This window comes from Atractosteus spatula, chromosome 7 (assembly GCF_055471065.1).
Source record: "Atractosteus spatula isolate fAtrSpa1 chromosome 7, fAtrSpa1.hap1, whole genome shotgun sequence".
Taxonomy (NCBI): Eukaryota; Metazoa; Chordata; class Actinopteri; order Semionotiformes; family Lepisosteidae; genus Atractosteus; species Atractosteus spatula.
In genome coordinates, this window is record NC_142712.1 from 45,881,066 (window position 1) to 45,904,915 (window position 23,850).

General features: G+C 40.4%; 2 protein-coding genes across 3 annotated transcripts; one reads left to right on the forward strand and one right to left on the reverse strand.

Annotated features, from left to right (window-relative positions):
- The first annotated feature begins 275 nt into the window (after positions 1–275).
- On the forward strand, positions 276–6,273 carry LOC148831140 (BTB/POZ domain-containing protein 1-like). Of its 2 annotated transcripts, none has more exons than XM_088922392.1 (8): positions 276–846; positions 1,833–1,989; positions 2,220–2,325; positions 2,532–2,729; positions 3,009–3,201; positions 4,326–4,413; positions 4,600–4,746; positions 5,166–5,972. In XM_088922392.1, exons 1-8 carry the CDS (start codon positions 449–451, stop codon positions 5,322–5,324), a joined length of 1,446 nt encoding a protein of 481 aa, XP_088778518.1. In that variant the 5' UTR covers positions 276–448; the 3' UTR covers positions 5,325–5,972. The 2 variants fall into 2 exon arrangements, with proteins under 2 accessions (XP_088778518.1, XP_088778519.1); XM_088922393.1 differs by having other exon boundaries at positions 287–846; positions 3,072–3,201; positions 5,166–6,273.
- On the reverse strand, positions 5,696–22,713 carry glsl (glutaminase like). Its single transcript, XM_088922395.1, has 21 exons — positions 22,555–22,713; positions 21,433–21,533; positions 20,037–20,104; positions 18,328–18,421; positions 16,332–16,464; positions 15,455–15,521; positions 15,118–15,230; positions 13,576–13,705; positions 13,215–13,285; positions 12,513–12,676; positions 12,153–12,211; positions 11,982–12,026; positions 11,314–11,372; positions 11,174–11,240; positions 10,850–10,900; positions 9,651–9,827; positions 9,109–9,240; positions 8,231–8,323; positions 7,681–7,742; positions 7,143–7,283; positions 5,696–6,729 (listed from the first exon to the last, which is right to left on the reverse strand). The coding sequence occupies exons 1-21, from the start codon at positions 22,602–22,604 to the stop codon at positions 6,633–6,635; spliced, it is 1,974 nt and encodes a 657-aa protein (XP_088778521.1). The 5' UTR covers positions 22,605–22,713; the 3' UTR covers positions 5,696–6,632.
- Positions 22,714–23,850: the final 1,137 nt, after the last annotated feature.

Sequence of the window (23,850 nt, forward strand, 5' to 3'; positions counted from 1 at the left end):
TATTACACAATTTAAAGAAAATAAACATTGCACAACAGCACATTGTTTTAACCAGCACTTAAAACAGTTGGCTCAGGTTCTGCAGTTAAAATGCACATCTCATAAGTAAATCTTTATATCCCTTTAAAATGCGTCTCTGTTCATTTGTTATATTATAGATAGCTATATCCGTGTGTGTTACATCTGCGTCGTCACGCACGGCATAAATAGAAACTGAAGCTCAAGGACACCATAATAAACTCAAGCGCAGCCTAGGCACCGGAAGTGTGCGCAGGGTGACGTCATTAGTGCGAGCAGTAAACAGAAGCTGGACAGGGAAGGCTGGTCTCGTGCTGAAACATGGTCTTGGGCTTGCTGCCCTTTACAGCAGCGACCAGGTTCACACACCTCTCGGCCGCCGACCCGTACACGACGCACAAATAAAAAAATTGGAAAACCGTTTCCGACCATGGCGACGGGAGGTGGGACGATGCCCAACCTTGAAGGGCAAGCCTCGAACTTCGCCCACTCCGGAGCTGGGAGGAGCGGAGCGGCCGTGTCCGCAGTAGTGGCGGGTCCGGACCCCTCCTCGGCCCTGGGCCTGCACCGGGAGCCCATGTACAACTGGCAGGCGACCAAGAGCAGCGTGAAGGAGCGCTTTGCCTTTCTCTTCAACAACGAGTTGCTTAGCGACGTGAAGTTCGTGGTGGGCAAGGGCAGGCAAGCTCAGAGGATCCCGGCTCACAAATTCGTGCTGGCGGCTGGCAGTGCCGTCTTTGACGCCATGTTTAACGGGGGCATGGCGACTACCTCTGCAGAGATTGAGCTGCCTGATGTGGAGCCGGCTGCATTCTTAGCCTTGCTCAGGTAGGAGTGAATCCTGAAATTACCTGGGTGGTTCTACTTTTCTGTCCATCATGAAATGGGTGTGTGTCGATCGTTGTTTATGCTAGAGAACACAATGAAGTCAGAAACTGTAGAACGGTTGGTCATGTTTTTTTAGTACAGTGATTCCTTCTACGTTGTCGTGGCATCCTTACCCCTCTTATGCAAAATATTCTGCAGCAGCCGCGAAGAATCATTATAGTTTAATATGTGTAAACGGTAGAAATAACTTTGGAAATCCACTAGCTCACGCTTCTCCTGTTTTGAATTCTTACCAAATATTACGACCACTTTCAGGTTAGGAACGAATACTCTGTATGAGCATCACCTCTCAAGAACTAAGAACAGAAGTGCCTGTAAAATCCTATTAGAAGTTTATTGGTGTTGGCAGGCAGACTTTGAGCATATTACGTCTTAATTGCCCAGGTTTTCATATGGATGTCCATCAGAAGCTGAACGGGAGCGTTTGTATGAAATATGTTATTTACTGATGGGCTGTAGATAATTTTTTAAGTGCTGCTGTAAAAGTGGTACTGTAGGTTTCTACACACACAGATACAATGCTGTCTGTTTGTTTGTGTTGTGGCACATGGCTCTTACAGACTGGAGATAACCAGAGGAACAAGTCAGCATGCACTCTAGGTTACATTGGGTTTATCATTGAAGATCCAGCCACGGACACCATAGTGGTGTTTCGTTATGCTTTGCGTTGACCTCGCGTTACCTTGTAATAGTGGCTGCAAGATGTGTGTGTGCACTGTGATCAAAGTAGTCTTTCAGCGCTTTGTTCTCATCTCGCCCTGGTGCTGTGAGGTGGATGAGTCTGCTCTCCTCTAGCAGAGCTTACCTGCTGATGGGCTTTTAGAATGAATTTATTCATGGGAAGAAATGCACGCTTCTAGAATGAACTGATTTGTAACGTGTTGAGCGTAGTGGGCCATGCTAACCTGTCATGTACTTGCCTCGAGGTTTCTGTATTCAGATGAAGTTCACATAGGTCCAGAGACCGTCATGACCACTCTGTACACTGCCAAAAAATATGCAGTTCCCGCACTGGAGGCGCACTGTGTAGAATTTCTTACCAAACATCTCCGAGCTGACAATGCCTTTATGCTCCTTACCCAGGTAAACAACTGGAACATGAAAGTCTTGAAAGAAATGCCTTTATTAAAGAACACATGACTTCTTTTTTAATAAAAATAAAACCTTCACCATGCACAGAAAATGTTAATGCATTTTTAAAATAATATTTTAGGTGTAATAATGTATCAAGATTATAATGGCTTCTATGTAGTGCATGAAAATGTATAAATGCGAATAAAGAGAGAAGTTAACTTGATATAATTTGTTTCTAGGCTCGATTGTTTGATGAGCCTCAGCTTGCCAGCCTATGCTTAGATACAATAGATAAAAGCACTGCTGATGCAATAAGTGCAGAGGGCTTCACAGACATTGATTTAGGTAAGAAAACCTTTTGTCTCTGTTTTAACTTACTATGTTTTCCACAGTGAATGTAGACCAGGAAATGTAATGCAGGTATCCATTAAATCCAAGCATGCTGATCTAAAGAACAACTAATTGAACCTAGATCTGTGGCTTCACATAAATCCAGATTTCCAAGCTGACCTTTGTGGTGATCTTGACTTTTAATGTTGCATTCTGTTTAGATACACTCTGTGCTGTGCTGGAGAGAGACACTCTGGGTATTCGAGAGAGCAGGCTTTTTGCAGCAGTTGTACGCTGGGCTGAAGCCGAGTGCTACAGGCAGCAGCTTCCACTTACTTCTGAAAACAAACAGAAAGTTCTGGGAAAAGCTCTCTCGCTTATTCGCTTCCCTCTGATGACTGTGGAAGAATTTGCTGCAGGTAAACACCTTGTTACGGAAGAGCAGTTGAGCCCGTCTTGTTACAAATTTCCAATTACCCTATAGTGTGTGTACAAATGATTTTCTGTACATTTCTAATACAAGATAAAGATGCTGTCATAATTAAATAGATTGATCATATTTGTTTTATGCATCTCCTTTGACTTTTTTGTCTCCCCAAACTGCTGATGAAATTGTAAGTTTTCTGCTAACTCTTTTTGTTTTGTGTCCAAAAGGAAGTGCTGTAGAAGCAAGTTTAATATTCTTTCTTGTGCCACAGGGCCTGCCCAGTCTGGAATTTTGTTCGATCGGGAGGTGGTAAATCTGTTTTTACACTTTACAGTAAACCCCAAACCCCGGGTTGACTACATTGACAGACCAAGGTGTTGTCTCAGGGGAAAGGAATGCAGCATTAATAGGTTCCAACAGGTAGAGAGTCGCTGGGGATATAGTGGTACCAGTGACAGAATAAGGTAAGCCTTTGTTGTAAAAATACATTTTAACTGTCTTTTAATAAAATTATTTTTCTTCTTGTTTTGAAAACTGAGTTACCAGTTACCAACGATGAAATGTACTCAGCCAGTTTAGTACAGCCAGTTGACTGTTGTGGCTCACAGTAGTGCCAGCTGAGGGAGCCATTCGGTTTTTTATACACTGTGGCAGCATAAAAGAGGTTCAACGGAAGAGGTTTCCAGAGGGACCGTTCCTCTTGGGCTGGGACCTCTCAGTGGCACTGAGCCAGTCGTGCGCTGCTAGCTGCAGTATTTCCATCACATCTCATAGTGACATGACCCAAACCCAAACCCGTAACATCTGCATCAAAGAGCTGAGCTCAAGTAGCTGCTTGGCCAGCTGAGCCGCTCAGGAGCGCCCCATGGTATTAGGAATGTGTCGGAAAGACCAATGGAATTTCCAATGGAATGGGCCTTCGCGAAGACACAAGTTCAAATAAAAGTGCTACACAAAGTGTCAGAGAAATGACTGATGAGAAGTCTGTGGTAAAACAAAAGCTACTACTAGCTGACACATGCACATTTTCTTAAGATGGATAGTTAAAATTGTGCTGCAATGTTTTTGTTATTCCCCTGAGTCTATCATTTCATGTCTTTAAATATCTGAATTCAGGTTTCAGACTGCAGGCAAGGTGCTGTTGATATTCTACAATGTACGAACATGGCATATCTTAGTGTACAGTGTGTATTAATCACATACCACATGAAATGGCTCTATATGCTTATGATGGGCCACTCCAGTTTGAAAGGGCATGGAGTCCTGAAGGGCTTACAGCTGTTCTTCATAAGTTCTCACGAAAGTAAAAAAAAAATACTGTTTTATTTTAATTATTTAGACAAGTAACTAGGAACAGAGGTGGAATGAAAATCAAAGGATCCTGTGCTCCTGGAGGACTGGAGTTGCCATCTCCTGTTTTAAAATATTTTAAAAAGTTTGAAATATTACTTGATAGAGTTAAGGCCTTACCTTTTGTCCTGACGGACGCAGGAATTTTACATAGGGGTCTAAAGAAATGCCCATGATATTTAGTTTTATTACTGTGATATTTTTCCTCACCATAGTTTTTCCTCATTTTCTATTACAGGTTCAGTGTTAATAGAAGAATATCTGTAGTAGGTTTTGGGCTCTATGGATCTATACACGGTCCTACAGATTATCAAGTCAACATACAGGTACAGTTGCTTTTCCCAAGTGTGACATAATCAGAAATTTAAAATATTTGTTAAATTAATAATTTAATAAGATAATGATGTAGGTACTGTAAGTTTTGAGTGAATTCTTAAATTTTAATCAAGTGTCGAATTAAATATTTTCAGAACAGATGTTATACTATTATAATCAAATTGTATTTTTTCTAGATTATTGAAAGTGACAAAAGTCTGACACTTGGACAGAATGATACAGGATTTAGCTGCGACGGAACTGCTAATACTTTCAGGGTCATGTTTAAGGAACCCATAGAAATCATACCGAATGTCAGCTATACTGCCTGTGCAACTCTTAAGGTGTGTATCTGTCTGTTATTTACAAATCATTCTTAAAATACACTTTTTTTATAAGATTGTTTTACTTCACCAAAGGTTTTGAAGTGTATGGTCTTATACTTCACAGAGCTGTGTGGTTAGTTACATCAAAATGTATTGCAGAATTTCATATGTCACATTTCTGCTAAAAACATAAGTCATTTCATATGGAAACTTTGATCCCTTTATATTCTTAACAGACTGGAAAATATTTTAGCATTTGTTCTTGGAAACTTAGGTAAGGTACAGTGCATAAATTGCCTCATGTATCAGTAGTATTGCAAGATCTAATATTTAATAGCTAAGAGATAACATTGATATTGATTAAGATTGTTACCATTTTGTTGTTGATAAGGGCTCTGTGGAGGTTTCAGAAAATAAAGACTGTTTTCTCTGTGTAGGGCCCAGATTCGCACTATGGCACAAAAGGACTGAAGAAAGTGGTTCACGAATCTACAACAGGGACCAAAACAACTTTTTTCTTCCTTAGCTCACCTGGGAATAACAACGGCACTTCAGTGGAAGATGGACAGATACCAGAAATAATTTTTTATACATAAAACATGGAATTGGATTATCTTTATCAATTTTACTTTTCAGTTGTACAGCAGCATGCGCCGTCGTCAGGGATTGCAGAGAAGACTTGAGCATGCAAAAAGGGAGTTGGAGACTCATGCACATGCTGGCCATTGTTTGTCTAGTTTTACCTGTTAGTACTGTACTGTAGAAAAGGTGCTACTGGTCACGTGGACTGCTTTGAGAAACTGAGCCGAAGAAGACCCGAGGACTGTTAAAGACTGGTTTAGTCTCGGATTGTCTGGACTCCGCTCAGGCCTGGGGTATGCTGTGTCATGGCTTTTTATAGCAAAAAGTAAGCTACAGCACATGGCTTCATACTTTTCATACATTTTAAAATAGCTCATCTGCTAACTGTATGTTTGAAATGTGCGTCCTTCACTTTTATCAGGTACTTCTCAAGGAGCTGTATCTAGCATGTACATGACCACAGCAATTGCTGACATCAGCAGGCTAATATTGATAGCCACAGCCACCACAACTACACACAGAAACCAAGAAAAAACAAATTCCCAGACTTCAGCGTTTTCATGTAAATGTCAAACATGGTCGTAATTGAAAACCATCCTAGGAGTGCATCAAGAATTTGTACAGTCTTGTCTTCTGTAAAATAAAATATGTACTAATGTCATTGACATGGAAGTCAATCTTGAAACATTTTGTGTTTACAGGGTAAATATTTTGGCTGATCCAATGTGTGTTGTTTTCAAAATGGCAGCGGTGTGTCTTGGAAATATTAGAAACTGGCTGTTGTGTGGGGAATTTGCAAAAACATGGTATTTAAGTACTGGCACTACATTATAAGAACTAGAAGTACATAGTGCTGCTGTGCAGTCAGTGCTTTCAGAATGCTAATGCTAATGCTAATGTTAATGCTCACAGGGAAAATGTAGTTGTGAAAATAAAAATAATATTAAAGCTGCTAGAAACTGGCCAGTCTTGCATTTGCAACACAGTGAATGCATTCTTACTTTATCATTCACAAAACATTATGAACTTTTACTTCCTAATACAGAGCATTAGTTTAAAGCCAAGGTAAAAAATACCAGATACTTGGGCTCTTTCCAGATGTGTGAAAACAAGGCAGTGTTTTTTCTGTATATTGGGAAGAGTACTAATTTTAGGATTAAAAAGATGACTCTTCACTGGCCACTGTAATAATAGATCTATACTTTGAAGAAGTATATTCACAATTTTATTGTCTTAAGTATGGCAAGAAAATGATAGGGGACTGTCTGCTTCCTGCAGACGCACAGTGCTGTGGATTCCTTTTCTTGTGCTCAGTAGATCACTCATGATGATTCTTGGTGTTCTTTGTACCTTTTGAGTAGCTGCACAGTATGAACATGATTGTATCTCACTGCTTCCTGAAGAGGTGTGTTTCCCCACCTGGAATTAAATTCAGGAATAGCTATTAATTTGAGACAGTGGGACGTGAATATAATGAAAATTAGCTAAAGCTTTACAAAACCATTTTTTGTAGCTCCATATCTTATCTTGGGATATATCTTGGGCATCTTCCAATTTTTTTTTTCAGATAAAAAATTGGGGATTCCTGCCGATTCCTGCACATTCCCTTGCACAAAGCTCTTTAGGATCTTTTAACTTAGATTCAATTCATTCTAAATAAAGCGGTCTGCAGGGAGAGTAAAGTACAATTAAAAACGTCTTAACATTTACAGCACAAGCCACCTCGCTGAGTAGCAATTCCACTGCTATTGTGGGATATTTAAGTGTCTATAAAGCACTAAGCCAAATGCACTCTGCTTTTCCTCTTGAATATTAATCATTTCTGGCTGTACCTGTCGTGAGCAGCGAAGTCTGCCCCAGCATTCTCGACAAGGAATTTTATCACCTCAGTGTGCCCCTCCGAGGCGGCGACGTGCAGAGCTGACCTTCCGTCGTAGTCAATGCAATTGATGTCCGCTCCTGACAGAAAGTACCTGTGGAATTTGCTTGAGTTTTTATTGTAATTCCTCACGTGGAAAGAAGAAAGACACAACCTCGCAGAATATACGCTTACACCAATCCTTCAGAAGTAAATTGGGCACAGTAGCAAAGCTATCCTTGGATACTCACATCTAGTTTTAAGTGAAATGGTGCAGTATTGGTAGTTATACTGCTAGTGCAGAAGAGCTACAATTCACATGGATTCTGTGCATTCTTAGAATTTGACATATTCAGTATCGAGGTTTGTTAATTGTCTTGCGATTAGACGGGTTAGTGCATAGAACAGTTTCAGAATGAGGGAATGTACTGTATATCCTGTATACAATTAACATTGAATGTTATTCAACGTTTGATTAAACATGAGCTTGTTGGGCTTTGGACTCTTATTACCTCCTTAGTGACCGGACGTCTCCTCTGTAGGCAGCTAGCAATACATTCATTATCTGATACCCCTGTAACGGAGAAGTGCGTTTTACAAAGCAGAAGTAACAAAACAGAATATATTCCATCAGGCTGATTGTGCATCGTATAGAATGTTCTAATTTTCAAATTGTGCATTGCCTTAAGTGCTTTCATTAGCAGATGAAGAGAATGAGAAAATGGAAGGCTGGCTTGGATATTTTGAAGCATAATTTCAAAAAATTTACAAAGCAGTTTTAATAATAATAAAAATGTTTTTTTTCAGGATGTGTTTGGTAATTAAGATGCAGAAGAAAATAATGTGATTATTATAATATTTTGCTTTATTTGGGTCTTGGTTTGTGGCAGGCAGCAATTCTTGTCGTATACAAGTTTCAGTACTTGCCCATTTTAAGTTCAGAGCTTTTCAGATTAACTGCAAAACTGACCTTTGCCAAAGAGGTGGATGAGAAATTTCAACAGGCTTGTTACAGACACCAGGCTTTTATTTGTGAATTTTAAATCTTGACTTGTGACCTACCTCAGACTCCGCTTTCCACTGTCTGTATGTGACCACCTGACGAAATGGAGTTCTTATATCAAAGCTGTGTAGCTGGAATGCTGACACCAGTTCCTAGGGGAGGTAATGTGGTTTATTTTTTATCTGCATTTAACAAAGGAGATTTAGGAAAAGCCTAATGGGTATCAGATGGGTCCAACTCATCTCAGTTGTGAAACAAGGACATGGGGTCAAAGTTGAAATCTAAAATAGATTTTGTACAGGATGAAAAATAGGAAATGTTTCTTTACACATAGAGATTTGTGTAGGCCCTGACATTCTGGGCTCTTTCAAGATATGTCATTTAATATTCATGTACAGTAACTACTAGAAAGTAGCTATGAGTCTAAAATTGGGCAGCAGTGGTTAGGGTAATGGACTCAATGAATCCCAGGTGAGACACTGTTGTAAACACGTGTAAAGTATTTCACCTGCATTGTTGCAGGATAATACTCAGCAGTGCGAATGGGTAGGATAAAGGCATCAACCAGAATAAATGAGTAATACCCATGTAAACTACCACACAAAAAAGATGGGTCAAATGACCTCTTCTCAATTCCAGGGTTTCTAATGATAATTGTATGTATCATAATACATTTATGATAATTGTAATTCCCAGTAAGCATTTTGGTTCCCTTTTAATGTCCGACGTCCTCTTGATAAAATATACCAATACCTGCTGAAACTATGTCCTAATGAGGATACACAATTATATGCTATAATGCAGATGGAAAGTTTTAAAGAAGAGTCTTTTTTCTTGCATAACATTGCTGGGTTTGCAGTGTTCTGCATGCTCTTATTGCTTAGCTGGAACCGAAAAGGAGGTGGTATAAAAGAAAGATTATAACTTGTATTGGTACCTGACAAAAGTGGACCGACTTCCAAGAGTTGTCAAAGCTGTCCAGCTCTGGGGACAAGCACATTACTCCCATGACTCCTGGCACCACAACTAATAAGGTCCCTGATTTGCTGGACTTGGCTGGAACAGATGTCTGGAAAGCATGTTGAATCAAATACGATCGATTAAAAGTGCACAGTTAATCAGAGACTTTTTCTACAGACATGGTATCATTATCCTTTGTTTCCTACAGTGTGGAATATGATCAAATGCTGTGTTTAACAGAGAAACCTACTGTTTTCAATGGAGAGAGAATCAAAGCTCAACACAATTTTAGGTGTTGAACAATAACTACAGGTAAGTTAATGAAAGCAAATTACAGCATCTTTCCAGCAGGTGGAGTGGAATGTATCGATACTGTGTTGGGGAAAGCCAGAATCAAAATATATGTTCTGTTTGTACTCTAGAATACAAAATCACATCACAATTCCATGTAAAAATATATATAAGTGGTATATAGATAAATATATCATAAATGGAAGTATTGATGTCTAATTTTCATACCTTAAAGTGGAATGTCCTTGAGTAGTTGTTCATTCCCGCCACCTGCATGATGGACAGCATGCTTCGGACAGAGGAGGGACTCAAGACCTGGTCACCTGACAAGGGGCAGAGCCCGCCATTGGCTAGGGTGGCGGCCATGGCTGCCCCAGACTCGCATGTGACTTCTGTAGATAAGCACTGTCAAGACAGTAAGAGTCATCTCATATCTGTCATTGAATATTGCTGCAACGGAAAACATCATATCAAAGCCCCTGAAAACATTAACAAAAATACAGATCAAAGATGTGTTTAATGTTTGAGATAACAAAATCATGTGGAGTTCTCAATATGAAGTGGGGCTCAGAACCATTCCTGATATGAAAATAATCTAAAATTGGTATCCTATGCTAACAGTCCTGACAACAATGACATATAGACCTGATCACCCTCTGGATATACTGCTGTTTTCGTGACGCTCTGCTCTTTTTGCTCTTGTAGTCCTGTTAACAGGCTGCCTTGCAGGGACTGAACACCCATTGGAGCAAAACTTTGTCAATGTACTTCCTAGTCTTGCAACACCAGTTGTAAGACTGTCCTCAAGCTGCACAAGATGTGTTCTTGGGGTAGAAGTGCTTCCTCCCTATATCTTCCTAGTTCCATTACCCCCGTGTTTTCTGGTCCTCAGAAGAACGTGATTTTGATTTTTTTCTCCTCCTGTAGTTAGAAGTTAAGACCCTGCGTTGGTATAATGACCCTTTGCCTTCCAGGATGAGGCCAGTGCCTCACAAAGCTGGTTTCCAGCTTCCACTAGACACATCTACAGACTGTTGAAGCAAAACATCTCTCTGCAACGTCTCGCATTGGCAGCTCACCTCCAATCACTTTGAATAACACCTTTCTTAATGGCTATTAATTAAGATTTTTAATCCACTCTCTGGCAAAAGTAGCTCAAATCAATTACCCAACATTGGGCATCTGGTGTTTTTAGAAAATCACATAACTTGAGCAGAGCAGTTTATCCCATGGAATAATATGATAAGCCATCAACAAACCTAACGCCTTGCTATTTAAAATATAAAAAGAATTGAGGATGCATCCAAAGAGGTGTTGATATAAAACTTTCATTGTGCAGCAGTTTAAAAATAAAACTTGGCACAGGCCTACAAACAAGTGTGCAAACCTGCTTAATAGCTTATATCTGTACATCTGATCTGATTTACCTGTAGCATCAGATCCAAAGTGGTGCCAATATCAACAGACTCTGGAAAACACTGTAATGTAACACATGATTGATTTTAGTTGCAAATGAAAAGTTTCAGTCCAGATAACAATCAACGATGTATTATTTACCAATTCAACATATCCCTATTATGCATAACACATTTCAGCACTGAGTCACATTTATACACGACCAGTTGGAGGCTTCAGTGTAGCAGTGTATTACTATAATTGGATATTTCTAGTGTGTTTTCATCTTTCCTTCAGTGGCCAGTAGCCATGTACATGTTGGTGGTCATTGCAGATGAATTACGCCGAAAACTTACTTTCTTTTCCTGGAGAAAGAAAGAGAGGGCATGAAGGCGGATGCTGTCTTTTCTCAGACTGTGATAACTGGAAAAAGAGAAGATTGTGGAAACTGTTTGTTCAATTAAACAGTTGATTAAAATTGCGGTTGTGATTTTACCTGGTGCAATTCAGACTGGCATTTTCTTTATTGCAGAGTCTTCTGATTAGATTCAGAACCTGTTTGGAAGACAAAGGAGGTCAGTTGTGCAAAGCAGACATTGACATTTGTTTTCTCCTATGGCTCTCCTATAGTCATCACAGAGCTGGTAATCCATGTATTTTGTCTCCCTTTTAAATATCCTATGAGTTGTGATAAACTCAATAATACAGTAAATAGTACAAATGAGTACAAATACTCAACAGCATACAATTTCTCTCAAAAGCATCCTGTTTTTTCAGTGTTGGGAAATACCTAGATATAGTTCCTCTCAATACTAAAGTAGTCCTTCGAATATCTTCATTCATCTATGAACATGAAATGAAATGCTTTTGTTGGTTTAGTACTCCAACAGGAATGCAAGCCTGGAAACAGATTTGCACTTCAATGTCTCTGTGCAAAATACTCATGGCCACAAAGGACAATATCAGCGCTCATCTTCCTGGTTCAACCCGTGAAGGTCAAAGTTATTTCAATTCTTAAAAAAGATGTTGAATTTTTTGGTATCTGATGAAACCAGGCCCAATTGTTACCAAAAACACTTATGTTCTTATACTTTTTTTTAAAATGCCGTCTGTTCCTCATTACAAAAAAAGCTGGCATTATTGCCGTTGTCAAAAATGACTTACAGATTCATACTTCTCCTCTTCTTCTGCACCAAGGCCTGCTGCTAACTGTTAAAGAAACAGGAGAAGGACTGATTGGAGCTTCACTGCCTCAGATTCTTAATCATGTTTCCAACTTAAAAGTTGGTGCTTTTCAGAAAAGAGCACTCTAGAAATAAAAGAGATATTTCAAACCTGCAATAAGGACGTAGCAACAATGGCTCCTGTCTCAACAAGCGGACTGTGGGGAATTCCTAAAACAAAACAGAAACTGGACTCAATGTAAACAGTGAGATTTGTGTTTATTTGTGTCCAACTTTTGGTTTAGAACTCAAACAGATGGCAAAAATACTACAACTCACGCAACCCTGGTTAGATAACCGAGAAGTCATTTCTGTATTTTGGTTCACTTTGCTGCTTTAAGATATTGGAGGTTAAACAAAAGCACGCCAAAGCACACAAAGAAATCACGTGTTGCTTGTCTCGAGGTCCACATGCACACGCCGGAGTGCTGGGTCTGAAGATTACTGTGTTTCTGGCTCACAGTTTCTGTACCTTCTTTGGTGAGCGTGAAAGGTGATTCGTATTTTGAAAACTCCTCCATTCCCACAAATCTGTGTACGTAGTCAGCGCTGAACTGGTCCACGGTAATGCCATATATCAATGGCCAGGATGCCTCTCCAAGCACGCAGGGCTCCACACAGTCCCCCAGAGACAGCCTGCAGAAGGTTCCAGAATCACACAGAGAGCACTTACCAAGCCACATTCCTATCAACATCCTATCGTTAACCCTAAACATGGGGGTGGTTTGTGTCACCCACAGAAACCACAACAATGTGCATGTTTCTTTATTTGTTTTTAGGGTTTTAAGTACCCGAGAACTCTTAGTGTTTCAGATGAAACATCCTGTTCCACTTTTTATTTTTAAATGCGTCCACCCATCCATTTTCTAACCACTTCTTCCATTTCAGGGTCACGGGGGAGCCAGAGCCTATCGTGGCAAGCAGCATGACACACACACGCACGTACGCACGCGCGCAGGGAGAACATATGTACCCAATGCAGAGAACATCCCAGATGCAGATCTGGACCCAGGGAACCCATCACTGCACGGCAACCATGTTAACCAATGTGCCACCGAGCTGCACCATTTTTAAATCATTATTTATAAAATAATAAGCCACTACAGAATCTTACTTTCATAGAACACATTTAAACTTCTTAAATGGCTCTTTTTGTACCGTACAATAATACTACCTTTGTCCATCTACTGTACAAATAGAGACTCCCCATTTCCCTCTATCTTCGGTTACAGCATTCTGCTCCAGCTACAAGTAAGCACAAAGGAAGCACTTTCAGACTGTGATTTTCCATCTCACTGATGACAAGCTATAATAAATTAACACAGAAACAGGGTCCTTTTAAATTATTTTCCATTTAGGAAATAGGGATATTCCTATGGTTCACTCACTTTTTCCATTCTAAAAAACCATAGTAAAATTTTAGGCGTCAGTAAAGCAGCTGTTTTTGTTCCTAAGTAGGACAGTTTTTGGGGACGTCCAAATACAATATTATTTTTGGACCTGACAGAAGTACTTTTTTCTGTCTGAAAGTGCACCTTGATAGAATCCAGCTGTTTGCACTTCAGGAAAATCTTCTGGGTTTCTTCAGTGAATGTGCCAAAATCAGGAATGATAAACCTTCCCTGCAGAGCTTTCAGAATGAAAGACACAAAGCCGGTTACACACCTGCAAACACAAACAACACATCTGTCAGTCATTTTGTTTTTGTGAACGCAGTCTATGGCCTAGGATCAGGGATGCGAATCTTGGTCATGTCACTAGCTGACTATGACCAGGATTGCTCAGGCAGTGACAGTCGTCTGAGCTCTGCGTCCAGGGTAGGGTGCAATCAATCGGCCAGGACTCTCTCACAGCGCCCCCCTGCGACCTCCTGGGTGCGTGCAGTGCGGTTGCTGGAGGACTCCTCCAAACGGTGCTGAACTCCCAGCGGAGTGCCTGTATCAGACTGAAAGGGCAGGCCAGAAGAGTCGCACTCAGTTCATCACTCTCTCTCCAGCGCGCAATTATGGGTTTCTTCGCTTCGAGCCAAGATGTGAAAATTAGCTATTCCACAATCCGAGAGGTTCTTGATTTTAATTAAAAATCACACATATTGAAACACTCTCCAACCCCTTCAAAAGAGCGTATACCTCGTTTTGCATATGGGGGATATAATGAGCAAACTGCTTGTTCATAGCAGAAGATGGAATATTACGAAAATCACGCACAAAGGGCAGAGCTGAGATCCTGGGTTGCAGTCTGTATTTTCAGTGTACAGTCTCTACTCTCCCAACATGACTACTGAACCCTTAAAAAAATGGAGTCATCAAAATAAATAAGCTTACAAGCTTACGCCTACACTTGTTTTATAGAGGTATTGCATGAACTTGCATATATACTTTGATTTGTTTACCATTAGCAGAAACATTTGAATCCTTTAATTGTGCAAAACTACAAACTCTGCAATTTATAAATAAGCACAAACACTTTTTTCCAGCCAAGCGAAAACAGCTCCAGACTCTTAACAAATGCATTGCATTCCCTGTCTGCTTTTATAATTTGTTTATTCAAGTTTAAAGAATTCCTAACTGTCAGCTATGTGAACATATTAAGGGCCATATTATGAAACAAACTCTGGGTGAATCTTTATCTCTATCTGTTAGTGCATCTGTTCATCTACAGCATGTACAGTGCGTATCTCTCCATTTATGTACGTACTTGTCAAAAGAATAATAACAGCATTGCATTAGTATAATGTGCAATAAATGTTTCTCAATTCTAAGACTATGCAACCTGCATTTACATCCCAGTGAGCCTGGACAAGTAGTTTTTATTAAGGTGCTGTCAGGTTTAAATTGTTGCTTGTTGTGATAATGGCTGGCTTGAGATAACTGTACCAGTCTACCCACACAAATGGGTGCCACAGTCAGATGGCACTAAACTGAAGCAACACATTTACCTGGAGACTTTCAAAAGCTGCTCCTCTTCCTTGTGAAGGCAAAACATTGGAAAAGATAAACAGCAACGTTAATTTTTGCCCGTTTGGATTATGCCAACCCCCCCTTTTCTTCTAGAATTTTCCAGCCCGGCTCACTAACCTGTGGAAGGTGTTTCTGTCCACGGTGCCATCTGCCTCCTGAAGCTTCCGCATTAGTAAGTAACAGTCCTTAATCCGGGGGTCCGTTTTCCGAATTCCAGAGCTCCACACTGTCTGCAGAGGTGCGGAGAATGAGCACAATATGATTTGTATAAATGGATTATTTCATTTTCAGGAAGAAAAAGCAGACAATGGGATATATGGCATGGTGGCACATTGGTTAGCATTGCTGCCTTGCAACACTGGGGCCCATTGCTTGGATGCCTCCACAGCCCTGTACTGGGGTGCTAAAACGTTGAGAAGATGGATGGATGTTAAAAACAAAAGAAAGATTGTACCTCAAAAAACTGAGTCATGTTCACTCTTCCTTCTGAGGCAAAACTTTCAAATAAGACATCTGCTGCCCTGGTGGAAAAAAAAAACATACTTATGTTTTGTAATTACAAAATTGGGGAGCTTCTTTTTTTAGGGGAGCTAGACCAGGAAGAAATTAAATTGAAATTAAGCTGATGAACTTTCTAGGAGGTGTGGGGGCCTGGTAATTAGTGAAGCGTCCCAGCTCTTGTGTCCTGCATTTGTTTCCAGATAGGGGTGCTTCTGTGTGGAGTTTGCATGTTCTCCCTTCAATTGAGGCTGTTCTTACATATTCCACACATGCTAAATAGGTTCATCATTTTCTGTAAATTGATGCACTCCTTGCAGTGAACTGAGCTTGTGCTTACGGGTTGCTGTGATTCTTTCCAGAAAAAAAGTGACTTTCAGATAAGGAATGTATTTTCAGGCAAACCTCTGAATTTGGATTATCACTACTAATGCAGAGCATGCATTACATTGCCTTAATTTATATACAGCAAATACAAAAGGAGAAGTCATGCCCGAACGTACCTCTGCCTTTCATGAAACATTCTGAAAATATCTTAAAACCATCATTTCATAGCTCAGCAAGGGCATTTTCCACGATTCCTTGAGTACAAGTGAAACAGATAAATTATCATTTCACTAAGTGCTTTCCAGCTTAATTGCTCATTAAAAAAACAAGTTGCATTTTTAGCATGATTATGTGGTTTACTGAGTTTGAGCCCAGTGAATTCTGAAGTAATTATAAGTGTTCCTGGTTTGCCTGATTCCTAACATGGGAGCTGAAGCGCTTATGTAGCGTTTTCTCCCTCCTAGATTCATCCTGTCCTCACCCGGTGGTGTCATTAGAGGACTTACACTTTCTTTCTGGTGTGTGCCTGCTGACAGTCGAGCCTCCTGACGCTCTGCCTCAGAGGACTGCAGCTGCGCGCCTGCTCTCCCTGGGGAGCTAAAGACTTCTGGCTCTCATTGCTGATGTAGGCCGAGGCTCCTGCACAACAACCGCAGCAGGAGTCAGTGCCTTTGACTCATTTGTCCCATTTTTTAATAGCATGAAACCTTTCATACGGAGTTAAACGGAAACCAGTAAGCACCATTACCGACGTTTGGCCACTGATAGGTTACAGATGTGACTTTCAGAGGGAAAAAAGGTTTTGTAATAGAAGTTCAGTACCTCACCCACTGTTGATTGCAAGCAGCGTACAGCAGCATAAAGCAGATTTAAATACATTTTCACTCCGTAACCACATAAGAACAGTCACAACCAGGAGGAGGCCGTTCAGCTCATCTAGGCCAATTGTCTAAAAGAGATAGATTTTGGATGTATAAAATGATTTTAGATGTATAACTGAAAATAGTCTTGAATTAGTCTTGGCGTAAATGGCAGTGGTGGGACTCAAGCCCAGCCCCCAGAAAGACTACAGCCTAAAATCCCGCACATCCCTCAACCGATATGCACGTTATTAAATTCCTTTGAAGAAAACTTAAAATAACTTTTGGGGTATTATTATATGTATAAATTATTGCATATGCATGTATTATACATTATTATATGCATTATTACATTAGAAGTTATTATATCCATGTACTTAGTGTTGGAGGGTCTCGCCTACAGTTTCTAAAAGCCTGGCCTCTCCTCTGAGAAAGCAGCTTGTCAAAGCAGATCAAAGACAGACTTGTGCTGCACGTCTGCCCCCGTGGCAGGAAATAAAACTAACTTTTTAAATTGAAAGGGGTTCTCCCACAGCGATAATTGTGCAACCCCTGCAAGCTGCATGCTTTCACCTCAATCACACGTGCATACACACGCACATATGGAAATGAGAGGCAGGAAGTCAATCAAATTTTTGACGAGGTTATTATGAGCTGCAGTTTTCTTTTTTGCTGTAGTGACAATGTGTGAATAAAATACATATATTTAGCTGTAATTTTTAAAGGAACATTACAAACTCCTGATAAGTGCGAAGGGATTGCTAACCCTCCTAAGCCTAAGAAGCGCTACAGGAAGCGAAGGAAGGGTTCAGTAATAAGACATTCCAGCTGCTGTTCCCATAGTGACCATTTAATAACAGCCCTGGAAAAAAAAATAGCTACTGCCTCCAAACAATGTGTATCGGTGGGTCCTTGCCAGTATTTCACTATGTATGTGAATACATGTAATTTAACTGGCAGTGTTGTTCAGTCTACAGTTAAATGGTGCTGCAGTTTTAGGAAATGTATCTAAACTCGGTGCTCATCTGCCCTTCTATATCCTCCTACATTAAGTTCTCAAGAATTCTGCAATTTCCCAATCATACTGCCCTCACTAAGGATTACTATGGTACATTGTAGTAAAAGCAGACTAAGATGCACTAAGACACAGTAAAAACATTGAAATAGCAAAAGTAAAGCCTTAAACAATTCATGGCGAAGTATAGTGAAAAACCACAGAAAATCTGAAAATACAATATAACAGCATAAGCAGAGGTTATACTGTATATGAAAGAAGGCAGTTTAGCAGTAATATATACTTCACTAAATTCTCACAAAAAGATAAACCAGTTGTGAACAGATGCCTGCCTTCTGTTTGCATTAAGATGGGATTATTTCGATGTACCTAACACAGTGCCACCATTGTGAAATCTAATTTATATTTCTAAGAAAGTGTTTTATACTAATCCATTCACCGACATTTTTATAAGCATCAGAATAGGATCTGTCACAAATCTTAAATAATAGGATGCAAAGGATGTGCTACTGTGTGTTCAAAGTGAGCGTCTGTTTTTCATGCCCTCAGAGGTGTGTAAGGAAATGTGTAAAGTTTTTACAGCAGCCAGGCCGCAGAATTCCCTCATCGCTGCCTGCACACATTCACCTGCTGGTCCAGCAGTCACAAAGCTGGCTGGTTTCTGGGACTGGAAAGTGGTTCTTGGCACAGGACATCCTAGGTTCATCATAGTGGGAGTCTCCTATGGAAATAAGAGGTGTCAGAATGGCAATAATAAAACATTTTCGGGAGTTGTTTAGAAAATACTCTCCGAATCTATGCGTGTGGAGAGAGGGAGACCTGCGTTCCACCCAACAGCAAGCCAGTGCCTCAGTGTGGTGCCCAGGGAGCCTGTACTGGGGGGGCGCTGCTGTCTTACGAGACACTAAAATTGAGTTCTAAATACTTTACAGACCCGGGACACTGTCCATAATTGTAGGGCTGTTAAGCCCTGGTGACCTGTCTAAATGGCATTCCAGGCTTGAATAAACTAGCCTCTCTTCAGTTCCTCCATAATTCAGCTGATAACATAATCTCTCACTTCTGTGTGATGGAGTTGCTTAGGCTGCTGAGTCACGCAATCAGGGCCAGAATCTCTGGGATAAAAAGTGGTCCAAAAGAATTATGAATTATTATAATTTACAAAAGCTGTGTTTAGCTGAAAAATGAACACAGGTAAAACAGTGTAAAACATTAAAAGATTTGGCTATCAAATGTTTGAAAATACATTACAATTTCTTTTGTAAAAAAGTTGTAAGTTTCTAAGGTAGACATTCTTTAGCATTTAAAAAAATAGAAATCTTACGACTACAAAAGCCACTGGCATAAATGATCTGTACAGTATGTCCGAGTTTACAGGCCAGTGTAAACTTTCTGTTGTGAATTAACTGTGAGCTGAGGATAAAGTAAAATATCATGTCCCTGCCCCAGCCACAGGGGCTCATCAGGCCATAGCTCGTCCTGGCTTCTGTGGTGTTAAGGAGGCTGGAAGGCACATAATACCTCCCTAGAAGGGACGCTGGTCCATCACAGGGATTAACCCACTTATACAGCTGAGTGGTCTGGGACACAAAATCTCACTCAAGATACAACAGCAGTATCTGGAGTGAGGACTGAGACCCACAACCTACCTGTTATAACCACAAAGGCTTACCCACTATGCTATGTAACCACTTAGAAATACAGCTGGCAACTTATGTAGTTAAATTTACATGGCACTGAACAAGAAAACCCATGCACAAAGTAAAGCTGACATAAGCCACAAAGCCACAGGGGAATGCACTGTTAATACTTGTGGAATTTTGTCTGATCCCTCAACATGCTGCTTTTCTGCACAGAGATGCTATCCACAGCCTGACTCTCTGCACCCTTGTTGCAGGATCCTGTGAGTCTGCGCTTTCCAAAGTCTTGACTAACTCTCCTGCATCTTGTTGCAGACGTAGTCTTAAAGCACGCTTTTTCTTTGCTTCTGAAACCATTAAGCCTTGTTTACTGCACCTCATCAGGACTGTAACTTGATCTCCTGGTTCCAAAGCCCTGTGTCTCCTGTTAAAAGTTCAAAGATTTTATTCGACATTTCCTCAGGCAGGTTATGCACTGGCCAGTCTCCAGTAAGGTTCAGTATGAAATTATTCTCCAGTGTATGAATGTGTGTAGGTGTAAAAGCTTATTTGTTCACTTTTAGAGGTGCTTAGTTTAGCAGTCCTCTACAATGTGTTTGTGTGTGTGCACGGGAGAGTGACAATTTTATCTGTCTAAAGAATTTTAACATCTGCTCTTCACAGTGTTGTGGGCTCCTGACAGGACTGAGCTTGTACCTGATTCTCCGCGCTCCTTGTCAGAGGAGAATTCCTTTCCTGATAGGGCTCTTTCATTAGGCCGTTTTCTGAAACATAACAAAGAGACTTTTATACACAAAACTGAAAAAAAAATCAAAACAACACAAAAAAAGAGAGTGGAAGAAGCTGATTTCCCTACAGCTAGCTGCATTATCCAGCTGCCATTTTTAAGATCATAAAAAAACTATTTGTCGAAAAACCCCACCAAATGACACTCCCTGTACAAAGGCACACAAGTCTTGCACAGGCTGTCCGCGAACTACATTTTCAGACATTAAATGGTTTTATTTTTAACTTTTAAGTTGTCCAAAATTGAGCACTACACACTTTGAAAGTACTAATTTACTGTACCACATGAACAAAAACAATACTAAAAGGCCAGTTTAGCTGTGCAGCAGTGACTGAAAGGGACTCAACTCAATGGTTATCAGAAATATGTCGCAGCTACATTTTTACATGGCTCTGCAGATGGTAAACATGAATTTGAAAATTCAGTGCTGTAATATTTCATTGCCAGTTAGAATTTAGAAAAATAGATTTTTTCGGAGTAGTCCATTGGGGTGAGAAACACAGGCATGTGGTTAACATGCTCCGTGCATCTGGGAGTCTGAAGTCAGTCTCTCAAATAACTTGGTTTGACCTGCAGCTCAGCAGCGCACAGGGGAGAACGCAGAAGTCACTTCCTTTGAAACTATGGTGAAAAGTGCTACAAAGCTCTGAGTAACCAGCAGTGTTTAACATGTGCAAACTTGTAACGTTGATGCTTTGAGAAGATAAAGCACTCCTGAGAAACGATGTCTAAATATTGGCACTTTTACTGGGAGGACATGAGACACAGTTCTGCACAACTATACACAAGAGAGGACTTCACCGCACGGACATGTTAAGTATGCACACTTGTACAGTAGCTCCCACTCGACTGGTGACATCAGTCAGGGTCAGGTTAAAAGTACTCAGCTAAAAGTGAATGTCAAGTTACTGTCTACTTTACAAACTAGCATTTCTTAGAAAATATGAATGCTTTAAAGATACAGTACATCATCTAGAATAATTCATATTAAAATATTAATGATGGTTCATTTTAGAATTAAAAAAAAATAGCACTTTTGGTCATATTATTAACTGTCATTGATTAGAGATTGGGGTGGAACAACGTGTATAGCATAACCCTAAACAGTAGCAACTAAATTATTAAAAGTAGCTCAAGTGGGTAGCTGCGGCAAAGGAACAAAGACCAGCTTTCCTCTCTTTCTCACACCCGAGGAAGGCTTCAAAGCCAAAACGTTGTGTTTCTTTTCTTCTCTTTTCAGGGTGGAATAAACATTTACTTGTTCCTAAATTCTTAAAACACAACACAGAAATATGTGAAACGTGCCTTGGATGTCGTCTTCCTCATTTGGCTCCAATAATTTATTGCCATCTAAGCCTCCATATCTCTTCCTCCATTTCCGGCGAAGGGAAGGTGTTCTCTGAAAGCTAAGAAAAGACACAAGATGGACTGAGAGCAGGAATGGATATTGATGCTAAAATCGCCATAAATGTGGGTGGCACAGTGGTGCAGTGGTTAGTGTTGCTGCCTCACAACACCTGGGCCTTGGGTTCAATTCCTGGGGTGCTGTCTGTGTGGAGTTTGTATGTTCTCCCCCTCTTTTGCATGGCTTTTCTCCAGATGCTCTGGCTTCCTCCCACAGTCAGAAGATATGCTGGTAAGTAAACTGACCCTAGTTTGAGTGTTTGTGTCTGTATCCCTGCCCTGTGATGGACTGGCATCCTGCTCAGCATGTATCCTGCCTGGTGCCCCTTGTTTGCTGGGATAGGCTCCAGCTCCCCCACAACCTTGTACTGGATGAAGCGGTTAGAAAATGGATGGACAGTCACAAATGTAATGGAATAATAATTCATTTGAGAGATTGTGCTTTACAAGGGCTTTTAGCTTGATGTGACTTTTATGTGCAGTAGCAGTAAATCTTGAGGGTTTTGAGGGTTGGTCACACAACATTTCAGTACATTGCTAGATTCTCCACACAGAACATACTCCACTTTAACACAAGAACAATTTAAACTCAAACACAGCCACACTTCACTTTAAACCTCCTGTTTTACTTTATCCCCTACTTCCTGATGGTCCGATGCACTTCCTCCACTTTCTGGGCTTCAGAAAACATACTTGACTCTGTGCTGTTAAAGTCTGAACTCATTTTGATATTTTATATTGTAACATTTGGAGAAAAGCTACATGAATACTGATGTCAACACACTTGGAAGGTATTCATGAACTTACAGCAGAAATCCAAAAACATTTTAGCTCATAAAAGTGGTTACCAAAGAACAGCTGAAAGGAGAATAAGAAGAAAATGTGTATATAATCAGGATTGAACTCTGTGCGATTTTCATTGCCTGCTGTTGTTTTGGCTATGGATTAACTACCTTTTCTTTAATTTTTATAGTCATTTCTAAAATCTTTTTAACTTAGTTTGAAGAAACTAAAAGATCTTACCAGAGAAAAGCATTGTCTTCTTTAGGATCCTGACATTGGCTGTTCTCCATCTGGTGAAGTGGCAAGTTCAGAATTGTCAGTCTGTGCTGTTTCAGTCTGAATGATGTGCTGAATGATCTTCCACAAGCTTTTTTTAATCTTTAACAAGCAGCTTCAACAGCCCAGGGAGTCTTCTGTTGTAGTCGGTGTATCATTCCCAGGATGGACCTATCGAGGAAATAAACTCGCAGGTTTTATATTTCTCTTACAATTCAAACCAGCGTCTACTTCCTAAGATGTCCAGACCACTCTCCTCGGTTCTCTGAATGAATGAGACCGAGTGAGTGAAGGCTGAGCAGGGGGCGGTGTCTTTTAACACATGCCTGGAATGCTGCCCTGCTCTGACAAAGTCTGCAGCGTTAAACACAAACCTTTTGAACGAAAAAAAAGTTCTAAATCCCCATGTTAGATCCTGCCTTTTGTGGGGAGGAGTGCAGTTTATTTAAACTGTTTTCATCCAGTTAAAAAGTCACTTTGATCTCTCTTTAATATCATATAGCAGGGCCAGACAACACCGCCTGTGGAAACCGACCAGTGCCATATGTCACATTTAAATTGGCAGTTTGTAAAGATTTGCCCTGTAAGACAACCCTGTACAATACTGGAATAGTCACATTATTATTATTATTAACCCTGAAGCAAGTCCCAGCTGTATAGGACTGTACCCATTTCATCCAGCACTCAGTAGGGTGATTTGCTGCAGCCGGGTGTATATCAACAGCTCCCCTGCATAGTACATCAGGTTGAAAAGCTAGAGAAATTACTTCACCTTAATGAACTAAATGGGACCATATGAGAGGCCAGATGGTCCAGGCCCAGAATGGATTTTTATAGAGAGCAGAATTAGAGAGAGAAAGGCACCATCTACTGGCCCACCAACACCACTTCCAGCAACCTGATTTTCCACACTGGTGTCCCATCCCAGTACTGACCAAACCGAGCCCTGCTGAGCATTCGAAGATCAGACTGAGAGTGTGAAAACGTTGTCAGATGGAAATCGGACTGGTTGACTGAACGTTTGGAAATTAAACAAAAGGACTCCTTTTCTTCTCATTGAGAGAATGGGTGAAAAGCAAAGTCTACTTATTCGCTAACTGAAGAATTATAATAATGGAACTAGTAATAGGTTTATTCCATGCTGAAAAGAGAAGAAAGAAAACACACCACCATGTTTCAGCTGTGGAGCCTTCTTCAGGTGTGTGGACCCTTCAGGTGTCTGTATCCACATGAATTATAATAATAATTCCTTACACTTAC

Bases quoted from the DNA above. Each gene is read 5' to 3' on its own strand.
- LOC148831140 (XM_088922392.1), top strand. From the start codon at position 449: ATGGCGACGGGAGGTGGGACGATGCCCAACCTTGAAGGGCAAGCCTCG. The intron at 2,730-3,008 runs GTAAACACCTTG...CTTGTGCCACAG, and splicing joins TGTGGAAGAATTTGCTGCAG to GGCCTGCCCAGTCTGGAATT. The intron at 4,747-5,165 runs GTGTGTATCTGT...TTCTCTGTGTAG, and splicing joins CTGCCTGTGCAACTCTTAAG to GGCCCAGATTCGCACTATGG.
- glsl (XM_088922395.1), bottom strand. From the start codon at position 22,604: ATGGAGAACAGCCAATGTCAGGATCCTAAAGAAGACAATGCTTTTCTC. The intron at 15,231-15,454 runs GTACAATCTTTC...GCACCTCTGCAG, and splicing joins ACATGACTCAGTTTTTTGAG to ACAGTGTGGAGCTCTGGAAT. The intron at 12,677-13,214 runs GTAGTATTATTG...AACCTTCTGCAG, and splicing joins TGTACAGTAGATGGACAAAG to GCTGTCTCTGGGGGACTGTG.